A 16,274-nucleotide genomic window follows, 5' to 3' on the forward strand; every position below is an offset into this window, starting at 1 on the left:
TATATGCAATAAAGATTATGCTTTTTATTTAAATCATCATGAGTTCTTTATTTGCTCTCTTTCATATGCTTTTATTTATGCTTTCCTGTTAGATTAATATTAGGAACAACTTTTACTTTCCGGAGACGCACCGTGATCTACGGGTACGGTACGGGACATGCTGAGGAAAGAAGAGTTGTTTACCTAGTACTTTTCAGAGACATACCGTATCTACGGGTACGGAATGTGTCGAGAAAAGATAGATATTTTTTCTAAGATTAATCGCATCTATTTAATTAAAAAAAAGAGATACAACTCTACTAGTACAAAATTAATTCAAAACTCCCGAGCTCTTTATTTTTTAATTATATCAATTTTAAGATAATTTATTTTTTAAATCAAAACAACACTTCTTTCTTTTATTTTGCAATCTCAACTTAGCCCAAGGTCCCTGAAGATACGATCTCGACTCATCCTACCTACGTAGTGAGTAGAGTTATTTTTGGTGCTATCAACGACTACGCATCAATCAACATCAATAATTTTTAATCTAAATAAAGATATCAAATTTTACTTTTAATTCACTCTTTTATATCGAAACTCCAAGTCAAACTAGTCCTCTGAGTCTATGAAATAGTAAAATATAAAGTAATGAATTAGATAATTCAATAAGCAATGAATATCTTGATAAGATAATTCATATGATAATATAGATTATAAATATTAAAATATAATTTATCATTAATCATTATACAAATATAATCAAATTTATTTTAAAATATGAATTCAATAATGTCAGTACCTTTCAAATATTCATATACATAATATTATATCTGATTTCAAAAATAATTCATATTCAAATATCTAATTCAAAATATATTTCACTCAACTTATCAGCCTTTAACTATGACCACACTTATACCGTGTGACCGAACCAGAATATCATATTTATATACTATGGTTGAACCGGAGTACTACACTTATATCCTGTAGTAGGATAGAATACTATATTTATACCTTGTGATCGAGATAGAATATCATACTTATATCCTGTGGCCATACTAGAATACTATACTTATACCCTATGGTAGGATCAGAAATAGAATCATGAACTTAGAATGTCAATGCATAAACTCCCAATTAGAAGGATTTAGAATGCAGTCAGACTGAGAGTCTAAATCTAATTCATATCAAAAAAAAATATAAGATAATATATATTTTATAATCAAATCAAAATATATATAGAATTTCAAATCGATAAACACTTATGGTAATAGTACAAGAAAATATTACTTCAAAATTCTATATCAATTTTCATTCAAAATATAATTTTTGTAAGATTCATAAACCATATATAAATTCATTAACAATTTGTTAAATACTCAAATAATATTGTATAAATGAAAGATCTAGAAAAGATAAATTATTACTTATCTCATATGTATTCTAACAAATCTATATAATTTCAAAAATTTTTCTTTCAAAACCTAATATCCAAATCATACTTTTATCAAACTTTAATCATAATTATTTTCAAAATAAAAATCATAAATCATCACAGGACTGGCTATATGGTAGCATCTGACATCCAATCAATTTGATCTAGGATATTAAATTGATCAACTATAAATCAAGGGTCATGCTAGGATGTAATCAATGATGAGATCTCATGATACTTGATCCAATCAAGGAGGACTAACAAACTGTCTAATAGTCAACGATCAAGATTCTTGCACCAGGATCTATCAAAGTTATTAGAGGATCTTTCTAAGATCTAAAAAATCCTAGAAGATAGATAAAATCTAAAAACTTTTAGAAAGAGAAAGTGAGATTTTTCTTAAGAGAAATTAGAGAGAAAGTGGAGAGAGAAATAATTCTAAGAAGAGAAAGAGAGAGGGAAGAGAGAGAAACTCTTTCTCTTTCTTCTTTTTTTTTTTCTTTGCTTTCTTTCTTCTTCCTCTTTTCTTTCTAACGGAATAAGGGACCTTGTGGGCCCCATTCGTTCCCTGGATTAGAGGCCATGGCCAGCATGGCTAGGGTTGGGAGTGGCCAGGGCAATGGTGGCATAGGTGGGGGACCATAGATATCGATGGTCGGCGATGATGACTACCATCAAAAAATCAAGATATACGGGCGAAAAATCAAAGTAAAAATACGAAAACTCAATCCAAGCCTCCTTTTTGATAAAATCTAGTGATTCGCTAGTCGAAATCAAGATTTTAAAGGCTAAGAAAGATGGCAAAGCAAATTATCTTGAAGATTAGAGGATCTTACCTCTTTTTCTGATGGTGTTTGGGCCAAAATCTGATAGGCACAGTGAGTTGCTTTTCAAAAGAAGAAGAGGGGAAAAACTCTGGTGAACCTCCAATCTAGGCCTCAATTTTTCATAAAAAAAAAAAGAGAAAAACCATCTTTCTTTTAAATAGAGCTAGAGGGGAGGAGTTTAACTCCTCCTGATGGTTTCTGACTCTAATCGAGAGTCAATCGAGGGAAGAAGACTCCAATTGAGAGTCTTGTCTCTCTTTTTTACTTTAAGATCTATGTGGTTGCTTTGATGGCTGGATATCACAGAAGTACTCATCTAAAAAGATCATAAAGCTCTAATTAACTTCCAATCAAACTAAATATATCATCACCAAGGAATTTAGTAAAAATATCAGTTAATTGTTTTCAATAGGTACAAAATCAAGCATAATATCATTGTTTGCACATGATTTCTTATGAAAAGATATCTCATCTCAATGTACTTAGTTTTTGAATGTTAAATGAGATTTTTAGTGAGATTAATGATACTTATGTTATCACATCTTATGAAAATTTATAATTTTTAATGTCATAAACTTTGGTTACTGTTTAATTCACAAGATTTGTACACAAATGTTTCTTACTCAATGATTACATGCTTTTCTAAGAGATGCTCTAGTTCTAACTCCTTGAGAGAGATCACCTATAGTTATCTTGGGATGACAATGATCATACCTTCATTTCTTTGATAGAACATTTGTATCTTGAAATTTGCTATTGGATTGCTCTTAATGTTCTCTATCTCCTTCATGAAACATGCATCATCAAGCAGATCTATCTTCCTTGATAGAAGATTGTTAGATTCATCAAGAATAATATGAATTTTCATACCACAAGAATTCTTCTAGGGTTATGAATTGGATTCATACCCTATCATGTGCCATGAGCATCTGCTATCCAAATATGATCTTCTTTTGATACATGGGGATGCTAGGCATATCTACAAAAAAAATATTATTTTTTTAATTTTGATATCCAAGCTTTTTTGGATCCTTTGAGGTTAATAATCATGGTTCCTTTTGAAATCCATATTTTTTTAACTATAATATGATCAATTTTTTTGCTATCACATTCAAAAACTTTATGGCCCACTTTGTTCCATTGAAAGTATGTTATTGAAAAGTTTTCAGAAATAGATTTTGTAAACATATTTTTCAAAAATTTTTACTTCTTAATAAATTATACCCTAAACTAGCTATTATAAATGGTCTGTTGATTTTATAAAATTATTTGTAATTTTTCAGAACTTAAAGTAAATTTATCAACTATAAGTTTCAGCTTTTTTCTATCCTTTTCAATATGATTGAGTAAATCTATGCAAGAAAAAGACCTACACCAAGATTAAGAAGGTTAAGCAAAAGAAAAAAAAAATTACAACAGGCCCAAGGCTTACTCCCCGACTTGGCCTAGAAGTGGGAGCTCGTTGATGTCTACTTCTTGCTCTTGCTCCTCGATGCCATCCCCTTGCTACTCGATACCAACCTCCTGCTTCTCGGTATTACCTTCGTTGCTTTCTATGGAGAGGTTTAGCCTGCCATGATTGGCCTTAAGGAAGAACTTCGCCACTTGGTCTTTGCACTCATTGAATCCCTGTACAAACGAGGTTGTCGGTGAGTTTCACCTCATAGTCCATTAAGGTCTTGTAGTCTTAATTTCATAGATTAGAAGGCCTTCTCCTTGATCTTGGCAGCCTGCAGCTCCTCATCTTCAGTAGCTAGGAGCTCAACCACCTCCGTCTAACCTTTTGCAGCCTCCAACTTGCCTTCCGCGGCCTTCAGCTTGGCTTTCAACTTGGTCACTTTTTTATTAGCCTCATGCCTCGACTTGTGCAATGCTGACTTGAGCTTCATAGCTTAGTGACGAATCACTTCATAGTTTTCATGCTCAAAGGCCATTATATCAACATTCTACAAATGAAGATAAAGTTAGCAACAGAATCAAGTTTTTAAAAAATCAAAAGGGTATAGCTTGAAAGCATACCTGGACGACTATCCTAAACATGATGCAAAAGAGGGTTCTAGCCATGCAATTTGACAACTAACCCTATCCTTGGGGAGGAAGATCATGTGAACCAACTCTCAAGCAATTCAAAGATCGACCAACCTATTATCCGTGACCTTCATCGACTAACCATGCTCATACAGCTTGGCCTTGGTTGCAACAAGCTAGAGAGCAGGAGGTGGAAGTATTTCTACCTTAGGCTGTGGCTTAGCTCAAGGGGCTTCAACTTCACCCTAGACCTCCTAAGAGGTTGGAGCAGGGTGGGCTCTCTCTCAATGGAGGAGCTCCCCAATGACTTTTGTCGGCTATCTTACGCTTAGTAATTTTTTTGAGTGTTGCCTGATTTAAGCCCATATCTGCATAAAGAAAAAGCAAGGTAGACAACTCATATTGACTATAGCTCATATAAAAGAAGAAGAAAATAGGTCCTTAATTATCCTTAGCTTGGTTGGGTTTAGATTGGTGTTCACTAGTATTTGCTCCATCAAAAGCTCCCACACTTGGGGAACCTCAACTTGGCACTGAACATCTTAGTTCTTTTGTTCTTCTTCGGATAGACCGAGGGCTTAATTCAAAGCCAACTTAGGTGACCTCCAAATCATGTTGAAGTTGTAAGTCTGCTTGGATAGCATGAAAAAATAGCAGCCCTTCTAGTCGTGGACCGAAGTGGGACCACCCTTGATCAGTTGGCAACCCTTCCAAGCTAAGAAATACCACCAACCATGCTTGGAGGGGTGCTCTTTCAAAATACATAGAGCTCTGAAGAGCTCAACAATGGACGCAACACCATGTAGAGTAGAAAAGGACAAAGATCCAACTACGATCCTCTAGATATTGGAGACTAGTTAGGCAAGCACCAAATAATACTGATCTAAAAATTGACCTACAAACAAATGAAGAGAAAGTCTCAATGCTGCTTCAATTTGTCCAGAGCAAAGCTAGAAAGCAATTAGAAGCCCTTTCATCAAACCTAGGCAGCCCTAAAGAAAACCTACGAGGAATGAAAAAAGATCTCTTAATTTGGTCTAAGTTTGCTTGGTCTAAGATGCTCCCCCCTTAGCATCGGGACTAGAAGGGGTGATTGATGGGGCCACCTCCAAGCTAGAAGAGGATGCGTCTTGAGAACTTAACTTAGAGTTGGGCTGGATGATTGGCTCATTGACAAGCCACCATACATGGCTACTATGACCTAAGAAGAATGAAAAATTTAAGGGAGAAGAGCATCTATCAACCTAAAGGCTGAAGAAGAGAAACCAAACTGAGAAGGACCACAAAGAGATTAAGTTGAGAAGGACCATGGAAAGACCGAGCTAGAGAGCGACCTGAGTAGAATTCCAAGACATTCCAAATGAGCTGAAGGCTTTAGGGTCTACCTTCCTTATATATGACCCTTAACGGCTCAGATTTGCATGCTTGATTGACTTTCTGACCTAATAAGCTGACATGCATCATGCCAACATCTAGACGATCATGTGGATCCATCATGTCACATTGCGAAACAAAATGCCATAGTACGCCATTTGAAAGCTTCATACTAGATATTTAAAGTCCATGTCCAAAAGCTTCTTAATTAAACCAGACGATCAGTCTTAGATGGGTTAGAATGAGATCAAATCATCTTGTGATCAGATGGATTAGCTTCTTCCTTGATCTTGAAGTTCAATAGCAATGGATCTACATGCTCACCTTTATATAAATAGGATCAAAGGACATAGGTATGCACCTAATGCATAGTTTATCAATCAACTCGTACCATCATTCTGCTCTTTAAATCTTCTTTCTTCTATTCTCATGTTTTGACAAAGCTTTGAAAGACCCTCAGTCAAATTAGCTTTAGAAACTTCTGATCTTCCCTTTGCTCATAGATTGGACTTCCTCTTTGAACAGACCTATCATCGACCATCAGATTTTTTTTCTCTATTAGATCCGATTTTGGCGACAATAATCTTTACCCTTGGGAGGGCTAGCACCATTAAGGGTGTGCAAAAAATTGGCCAAAGTGCAAATCCAATCCGAACCAGTTTCTTTGGTTCGCTTTATATCGGTTTCTTTAAAATTTGGTTTGATTTTAGTTTGAGAAAATCTTAAGTCGAAAAAGTTTGGATCAATTTTTCAATTTGAGTTTTGAAAAAATCAATTCAAATTGATTCTACTCGCCCCAACTCCTCGATCATGTATATATATATAAATATATATTCAAACGACCCAATCTAATACAATCCGATCTAACATATGTATCTATGTATATAAATTTAATTTTTAAAATATTTTTATATTTTTTAAATACATAAAATAGACTATCAATTGGTTTGGTTTGAATTTAGATTTGAATTTTAAGAAACTGATTTAAATCGATTCGATTTCATTTTTAGTTCCAAACCTATCCAATCTGACCCGTGCACACACCCAAGCACCACAACCCCACCACCTCTTCGGCCAGGAAAAATTTTCGGGTTGTTTTGTTTTGCGCAAGTACATCGAGCGGGAGCCCATCTGAAGTGAAACTGCCTGAGCCATTTCTCCTCGATCTGGCCCATAGGAAGAACCTAGCTCAGGTAACTTGGGTCAGGCCTGCATCGACGCGCTCTCGACCTGCATCGCCCGACTCCACCCCAACCTTCCCGTCGGTCTCCTCCCCTCCTCCGATGCGGCCGAACGGTCCGTGGCCGACCGCCTTCTCCCCGTCGGTGGTCTTGTCTCATCCAGGAGCTGCTCCGCTCTCAATCAGGGGCTTGGATTTCCGTACCTACGTCTGCCAAGTGAGCATCTCATGTCAATTCCTTTTCTTTTCTTTCCTTTCCTTTTTTTTTTTTCCTTTTTCTTTCTTTCTTTCTTTTTTTTTTTTCCCTTTTTTGCCACCCCTTTCTCTCTCTAACATCTCGCTGACCTTCCTTGCACTTCGCCTATCCTCTTCATTCCTTGAGCATAACGAACGCTATTGAAAATTAGGTGCGATGGATATCATCTCCCATCTCTCCTTCAAGCCTTGGCCTTAACCCACGTCTCCTTCAAGCCCAAACCCAACCCTAACCCTAGATGTGGAAACCCAGCCTCTTCTTCAGCCCCTGAAAGAATGCCCGAGGGGGGTCTTGTTACCCGAGACCAGCAACGCTTGGAATTTTGTTCAAGTTCCCAAGCCTTCTCGGGCACTTTGCACTCTTCTGCAGTCAGCAACGCTGGTGCTGGCTTTGCTGCTCTCACAATTGTTATCTCCCTTCCTCCTGCTCGGTCTTTTATTTGGAATTTTCTGACAACCCCTGAATTCACGTGACAGGTATTTGCTCTGTCTGCATGTTGAAAAAGTAGGAAGCCCATGGATGCACGGGCGTAGCTGTCAGCTTTCTATTTTTTTACCGTTAGTTAATGCAACTATTGATTCCATGGGAGGCGTTGTCGATTGCGGCGTTGGTGGAGACACCAAAACTTCACCCCGTTGTGCAGCGATGGAGAAGGCACAGGCAGAACTGCGGTATGTGGAGAGCAATTCTATCTGCTGCAATTCTCTGATGCAAACGGTTAAATTTCTCAATGTTTGAATTGCAGGCAGGAATATGATGTACGTGAAGAACGGAGAAGGGAATTAGAATTTCTTGAAAAGGTTCCCCATGGTTATTCTGTTTGCTTTCTGGTCTATGATTGATTTCTTCTTATGTATTTATATGATGATTTACTGTAATGCTTGCAGGGAGGAAATCCTCTGGATTTTAAGTTTGGTCATGCAGTGTCAATTAGCGTGCAGTCTACTTCCCTCATAGATCAACCGGCCGAGCAATATGTGATCAGGTTTACATTCCAACTTTTTTTAACTTTATCATGAGACGAATGTATGTAACCAGTTTTGCTTCCTTACCTCTGCAATTGTTGATATGGCTTTTCTGCTGGCGCTCTTTTTCTCCGGCCTTGCACTGCAGTGAAGCAAGAGGTAGCTTTGCATTAGCTGCCTCGCCCCGTGGAGATTCTGTTGAAAGCAATGACAGACCTGGAGGTTCTTTGAGTCGTGAACCTGACATTGCTGACAGTCTTTTGCATCTAGATGGAGAAAACAGTAATCTTGTTGGAGAAAGAAGGTTTAACCATAGTGGTAAAAATGGTGACATAGCTCCATTGGAGCAATCTTCCCATATTGATGGTTCTCATAATGCAAAAAAATCAGAGGACTCTGTTATTTTTCAGCTGGGGGTTAAAAGTCAAGCATATGCCCGACGGAAAAGATCCAGAACAAATCATGATGGTGGCGATGTAGGCTCAACTGATCTCATTCCGCATCATGCTAATAGATCTCCTGTTATACCTTCTACCCGACCTGGTCCTAGGGATGCAAGGGGTTCGATGCAGGAAGCACCGGTGGAAGGCCATGCTATTTCTTCCATTTCCAACTCAAAACTGGCAAGCTCCAATGGCAATGTTGTATCAAAGAATTTTGATTCGGATGATCATGTATATATGGAGATGGATGCAGTGCAAACTCATTGCATGTGCACTGATATGACAAAAGATGGAGTGCCACAAGGAGCACCGGAAGTCAAATATTCTGAAAACTTGCTGGATAGTGACTATAATAATCAGCATTCTCATGTAATTGCTGACAGAGTTACTAATGGTACCACATCTCATTCATCCAATATCATCACAAAAGACGAAGCTGTTTCTGTTGGTTTTCTTCCCACTCCCCATGAGCGCACTGAGGTTACTAAAGATACCAGTAGTTCTGAAAAGGTGAATGGCTTTGGTACTCCAGATAAAAATGTGACTGAATTGCATGATCATGATCCAAATACAAAAACTTGTGTTGCTGACTCTGTTTCTGAAGCCTTACGTATGAATGACATAAAAACAGATCACTCTCATGTCAAAATGATTAGTACAAGTGTTAGACATGCAGATGGTGACCACAATTTGAAGCTGGGAAAGATGGATGGCAGTTTACATGGAGACTCCAAAGGCCATTCAGTGTTTGAAGAGATCTCTTCTAGGGCACACAACAAGGATTTAAAGGAGAGCAATCAGTTGATAGCTGTTGATGTGCCTATTAGTGGTAATGATGCATCCATATCTGTTCCCCCAACCCTTGGCAACTCAGTTATTCAGATTAAAGATGAGGTGGAAGTTTGTGATGGAAGAACTGACACAAAGAGTGAAGCGAGGCCCTTTAACAATGTCCAATCTATGATGCTAAATGGTGATGTACCAGATAGGGAGCTGGATGTTTCCTCAACTTGTGAACCTGCGATCACTACCCATGAGAAGAGGAATTCCACTTATATCTCTGAGGTTCAGAACTGTGCAGCAAATCACTTGAAGTTGGCGGAGAAGGCACATGAAGATGCTGTTCTGAACGAGGCTCGTGTAATAGAGGTCAGTTTGGATGGTTTTATGAATTTTTCTTATTTGCTCAGAACCGGGACCACCTTTTCAAAGGTAAGATCTTAACAATTTCGCTTATCAGACAAACCTTAAAAAGGCTGGTGAGTTGTCTGCATGCAACATTTCTTCAGAAAAGCGACCGAAATGTCATTGGGATTTTGTCCTCGAGGAGATGGCATGGATGGCAAATGATTTCATGCAGGTGCTTCTTTTTTTCTTGAATAGACTTTTGATGCATCCTCTGTGTAAATGGACATCTGCAATATTTGAATCACATGTTGCTTTTTAAACACATCAATTTTGATTTTAGTTATCCTATCTTCTTTCTCACTTATTTCAAAGGAAAATATGTTCTCACTTTTACTGATGTTGTCTACCCTTATTAGTTTACTATAATTGCATTCATTATATGTAAATAGGAGTGCTTGTGGAAGACTACTGCTGCAGCCCAAGTATGCCATTGCATTGCTTCTGGTGGTCGAGCAAAGTTTGAACAGGTAAACATGTGGCGAGAGCAGAAAAATGTGGCTAGAACTCTGGCAAAGGCTATCATGCATTTTTGGCATTCGGCTGAGATTTTGCATTCTAGTGGCAAGACACCCGATGGCATAGATGAAGAGTGCAGTTCAGAAATGCCTGGATCATGGAAGTTTGATGGGGCTGAAGCTGAAAAACATCAGGTTGTAAAATTTATTATCGAACAATTTGATTACCTTGGTCATTTCAGTTATAAAATGTGGCCTCTCACAGTAATATCAGACAAAGATGTGTCCAATTGATGGCTTGTATTTGTCATCACTTCATTAAGTTATTCTGGTGGATATGATGCTTAGTTTGTATAATCAGATGTGAATGTGTCATTGTTATAGCACTTTCATCGGGGCTACCAACTTCTTTTAGAAGTTGGTCTGAGCAAGTCTATGACATGTTCTATTTCTTTTAAAGGCTTAGGGATATTTGGCTTTCTTTATTCTCTAAATTCTACTAATATGGTACTGATATCATGCATAGAATAATAGAATGTTGTGGTGATATTCTTATATGAATAGCTAAACTTTTACCTGTTTCTGTTCAGTCCTCTATAAATCATGCTACTTTGACCCATATGCCTTGGTGGGTGATATTTTTGCTGTTATTTTTTAAATTTATGAGTTCTAGTGGTAAATTTTAAAACATTCCGTATTGCACTTTTTCATGTCACTTTGTCAGCCAAATATCAAGTATTTTCAGAGCACCGATTTAAATCATCATGCATATACATATGTTCGAAAGTTAAACAGAACTGGTGAATGAATGGCTGGAGATTGTTTCTTGTTCATTTAGGGTTCTCTATTACTAATTGTCTTGATGTTATCCAACTAATTCCTAGTTTCATTTTAAGTTTGATTGGGTGCCAAGTATATGAGAGAATAAATTCTTGTTTGGCTCAGAATACTTCACTAAAATTTTCCAAGCAGAAGATTAAGAATATTGGTAACTATGTATTCGATTCTCTGCTTCAATTTTGATGCTTTTGCTGGGACCATACTGCTATACGACTGTCATGAACCCTCGGTTTCTGCATTGTGATGTTCTGCTTGAATATCTAGTTCTCTAGCAAATGGATCCAGCAATGCTGCTTCAGTATAATGGTTTCTTGATGATATGGATCTTGCTGAGTGTAATTGTCATCCTTTTGGTTAACATTCAGAACTTTAATAAGTTAGATTTGTCAGCCTCCAAATCTCAAGAGGGGATGTTGTATTTTAGTTTGAGCATTAGCTAAATCCAGCGAGGAGGGCAGTGTGGGATCTGTTGGGAGAATGCTTGATTGGGAAATTTTCTTAATGATAAACTTGTGCTATGGCCAACATAAAATTACATGTTTAAGTGTATTTAGAGGTCTATGTGTAACCAAATAATTTCTGAAACATGAAGGAAAGCCTTATCCTGCTGGATGTTCATTATTCTATTGAATTAAGAACACCGATATGGTTACTGCCATTAAGTATTAGAAAAATTATTATCATTTATATTGATCCATCATAACTCTTCATGAGGGTAAGTTACCAGCCGAAACATATTATCTTGGGTAGCAATTCACTATAATAACCTACTGCTAGATTTGCACTCACGTTCCAACATTTCCCGGTAGATCGATTTATGGTCTCTAAGGTTAACCTCATCTCACTTAACTGATGATGTACCATATATTATATTATTTATTGTTGCTTTTCAATTCCAATATTAATTGTTTCTTAATCACAAGCTATTCGTTACTAGTACAATGCGACATGTGTTATGTCACAGTTGTTTGTTTGTATCGATACTGAGTGATGTTGCCACTTGGCATTTGATAAATATACTCTGATTCCTGGAATTCTTTGAGTAGATGCACTTATATTTTTCTTAGTATACCATCAAGAAAAGAAATATCCCGCAATATCCATTTATCAAATCTTCATTTATAAACTAGACCTAAAAGTATCACGTGTTTTCATGGATGCGCAGCTAAAGTATGTAATATTTATTATTTGTGATATCATGACTATGACCATGTAGCCTTCTTGATCTTTATCTTTTGAAATCTTGGTGTATTATTATATTAGTTTTATGCCAGAGGTTTACCATGGAGGCTATCTTCTTATTTGGGCAATTGAAAGGAATATGTAGAGAAAAGGCAAAAAGTTCATCTATGTGGTAATGCTAATGATAAAGTACCAAAAACTGTAGTTTGATGGGCCTTAAGAAGGAAAGGCATCCATGATTGGTACATTGGAATTGCTAAGGGCATATGTTGCTAAAGTCGTGGCAAATGTTAGGAGTAGGTGTGGTATGAGCAAATTTTCAGTCCTGGTGGTTTGCTCTACAAATCCGCACTAAGCCCATATCTTTCTATACTGATTTATTTCTAACATTCAAGAAAACGTACCATGATACATGTTTGCAGAATATGTAGCACTGATCCATCAGGAAGTAACAAGATTCAATGCTGAATTGGATTAATGAAAGAAGCATAAAAAGATAATGATTTAAAAAGCTGCAAAACAACAATAGACTAATTTTGGTGAAAATAAAAATGCAGATGACTGCAATAAATAATGATGGACAAGAGATACAACCAAGGTTGTATGTTAAACAACAATTTACTCGAGGCATAATGCAAATTTTGTGGCACTATCACGTCCTACCTAGCCAATGAAAGTAGCAGCAGCTGCAACAGTATCTCCTAAATTGTGTTTGTATTATTTCTTGACTGCATAACTTGCTATTTGGAGTCTGTTATTGGTAAGGGATTTTGCTGTGCATGGTATTGTTTCAGTATACAGTTTGCATGTAAGTCTTTGTGGCCTAAACTTTTGAGTTGTAGGATAGGATTTCCCTTCTTAAGATATTTAGGCACGTTTACTTTCATGCAGTGCATTTAGTATTTACACATATCAAGTTTCAATGTAAGTTTACATTTAAGTTCATATTTGCTTGTTCTTTAATATAATGATTGCTTTTGTATATGCTGCTTTTTGTAATGATTATATATTTAAGCAATATTTAAATGACTGACATATGGGTTCTTGTAGGGTAGCACATATATTGAAGCAGAAAAGTCTGGGCATGTTATTCAGCCTGCTGTTAAGGATTATGCAGTTAGGTTTTTGAAGTATATTAGTAGCACATCAAGATATCCTGTCTTGGCTGAAGCACCAGCTACTCCTGATAGGCTGCATGATACTGGCATTTTAGAAATGTCCTGGGAAGATCAACATTCTGAAGTATGGACTAGACCCTTTTCTCATATATCTAATAAAGTCAATCTATTGGTCATGTTTTACTGTTGGAAAGTATGTTGCTTTGCAGTATGCCTGCATATGCATGGTATTCCTGTTACATTTGAGTCAGAACAGCAAGACAAATTGTTCTATGTTTTTTCTTGCTTCAGCACACATTGGCTTAAATGTTGTTTCCTACTTGTGATGTCAACGGCTGATTACCTTTCTTCTTCAGGAGAGTCTCTTCTATACAGTACCTCCCAGTGCAATGCAAGCATACAGAGAATCTGTTGAGTCTCAGTGGGTGCATTATAAGGTAAAAAGAGGTTTCTTTTCTTTTCTTTTTGGGTGCATTTGTTGGTAGGGAGAACATCTTAACATGCAAAATAAAAGAATAAAATTTGCCAATAATTTTAAAAATTTAGAAAGTGGCAAAAAGATTTAGAAAACAAAATTGTGTGAGTATATACTTCTTATCTATGCAACTAAGGCGATAGCAGAGAGAAGAGGCAGTTCTAAATTATAAGAAAAGCAAAAATTCTGAAAACATGGTACTCTGATTCTCAAAATGGGAGATCTCTACATCAGAATCCATGTCTTAGCCCACCCGCTATAGCCCTCTCTATCTCTCTCACATTCATACCTTGCATTTGATTAAATATATAATTTGTAGATATGGATGTATATATTATACATATATAAATGTGTATATGTGTGCATCCATTCAAGCAAGAATAGCTAAAATGCAGCCACCAGCAGGAACAAATGAAGATGACTTCACTAATTATAATTAATCAATAAGTTGCAAAAAATCATAATATTTGGAAACTAAAGAACAATTTATGATTAAGTTAATAAATTTGGAACAGTTCAAAGAATCATTTGGTTGATTAAAATTCACAAGCATTTGAAAAAATTCAACATTTCTAAGTGACTATGCAGTCAAAAAATTTCTCTCTCTGAAAATTGTATGATCCTTGCTTCATATGGCTTCTAGAGGCCAATAAAATGGTTATAAACTACTATGTCATTGTACCCACTTTTTCAACTCATCAAAAAGTTGGGTTGTGTCAGCTTAGACATTTAAACCAAATGATGACTTTTTAATGTTGGATTCATGAATGCTAATCACCTTTATAAGCCTTAAGCGAGGTTTGCTATCTCAGTATTGGACCTCATACCGGTACCATCCTATTATAGTGGTGGTACGCTTGGTATGGGAGCTGATTCGGTGTACTGAGTGTTGGTATGCCCTCCATATCATATACCGGTTTAGTATCGGGGTAAACAGGTATGGTATGGTTATGGGTACGGTGTGTACCGATACTAACTCGTATAGCAAACCTTGGCACTGAGACTTTACCTTACTGCATGATGATGGTACTTTTTGATATATATTACTACCTTATAGTCTTTGTTTTGGGCTTTTAACTTCTAATCAGTGTTTATCATGCAACCTAGAAGGAATATTTTGCTAATTATTAAATGTGGGATAAAAATCTAGTATCTTCCATTTGTTGACTACATTTTGTAAAGACAATCATACTTTATTGATGCCAGATATTTCAAAATGAGATATATCATGTTGTGATTTCTTAGTATGGTCTTTTGCATTGTTTTTTTCCAGCAATATCACTAGCAAATTCTTAAATTTTAGGGTTACCAGTTATTTGTTTTCGACACCAGATGTTTATTTATTTTTGCTGCTTCCAGAAAATGGGTAGCATCATCCATCAAGAGGATTGTGAGGCATCCATGTGTGATTCCGTGGCAGGTATTAGATCTATACTGTTAATCATTAATTCTCTTTTGTTTGAATGCACCAATCTGCTAACACAAATATAACTGGATATAGATGGATCCCATGAGAATGCATATGAAGAGGATGAAGGTGACACAGGCAGATATTATTTGTCTGGAGCATTTGAAGGCGGGTTGTCATCAAAATTTGCTCAGAAAAAGAGAAAAAACATGCAACAGAATTCATGTACTCTTAGACCTTATGAAGTTGTTACTGACTTGTCTTTTGAGCCTTGCATGGAAAGCAAGTCAGGAAATCAACCTTTTTCAATTGGAAAAAGACCATCAAGTACCCTTCATGTTGGTTCAATTCCAACGAAGCGTGTACGCACGGCTGCTCGGCTACGGGTTGCGAGTCCTTTTACTGCTGGAGGTACTGGGAGCTTACAAGTAACTAGTAAAACAGATGTTTCAAGTGGAGACGCAAATTCTTTCCAGGATGACCATAGTTCATTGCGTGGTGGATCCCTGCCCAGGAAAAGCATGGAAATTGAATGTTCAGTGGACTTTGATAGGCAGTTACTGTATGATGGTTGTGAAATATCAGCAAAATCTAAAAAGAAGAAGAAGCCTAAGCATCTAGGTTACAAGAGCTCACTGAATTTGACAGACTCTAGTTTTTTAATTGTTTCAGGGAAGGTAAGGTTTTTCACCCCTAAAGGACTCTCTTGTCTACTTTCTAGATTAGCTAAGTTCTAAAATATTGCAGGGTTCCTTATATGAGAGGCTGCAAGTTGATTCTATGGTTCAACATGAACAGGTGAAATTTTGCTTCTATTCTGCACCATATATGCTCTTTGATTTGTCAGTTAGTCCGTTTTAACTAGCTTCAAAACTTTGGACCCGTTAGCAAAAATAAAACTAGAAAATCTTTGACTGAATCATGTTCAATAAATGTGCAGTCAGATAATGTTTTCATGATTTGATTTAATTTTAAAAATTTTGTAGACTTAAAAACTGTAATAGTTTTAGCATATTAATTTATACATAAGCTAAAATATTGGAGTTTAAACATTAAGGGATATATTCCGGAGTGCTATGAGAATGAGAATTATAACTTCAATTTATCTGTAGCGGGGA

The 16,274-nt window shown here is 36.5% G+C and overlaps 1 protein-coding gene across 1 annotated transcript in view; it reads left to right on the forward strand.

Annotated features, from left to right (window-relative positions):
• Nucleotides 1-6,753: 6,753 nt before the first annotated feature.
• The window catches only part of LOC105053476 (chromatin modification-related protein EAF1 B), a 36,993-nt gene continuing 27,472 nt past the window's right edge, over nucleotides 6,754-16,274 (forward strand). The window contains 12 exon segments of the mRNA XM_010934658.4: nucleotides 6,754-7,043; nucleotides 7,559-7,753; nucleotides 7,828-7,882; nucleotides 7,970-8,067; nucleotides 8,196-9,639; nucleotides 9,731-9,850; nucleotides 10,068-10,328; nucleotides 13,206-13,397; nucleotides 13,630-13,710; nucleotides 15,108-15,168; nucleotides 15,250-15,833; nucleotides 15,904-15,954. Coding sequence (XP_010932960.3) covers nucleotides 7,602-7,753; nucleotides 7,828-7,882; nucleotides 7,970-8,067; nucleotides 8,196-9,639; nucleotides 9,731-9,850; nucleotides 10,068-10,328; nucleotides 13,206-13,397; nucleotides 13,630-13,710; nucleotides 15,108-15,168; nucleotides 15,250-15,833; nucleotides 15,904-15,954 — 3,099 coding nt within the window. The 5' untranslated portion in view covers nucleotides 6,754-7,043; nucleotides 7,559-7,601.

This window comes from Elaeis guineensis, chromosome 10, assembly GCF_000442705.2.
Source record: "Elaeis guineensis isolate ETL-2024a chromosome 10, EG11, whole genome shotgun sequence".
NCBI classification, from domain to species: Eukaryota; Viridiplantae; Streptophyta; class Magnoliopsida; order Arecales; family Arecaceae; genus Elaeis; species Elaeis guineensis.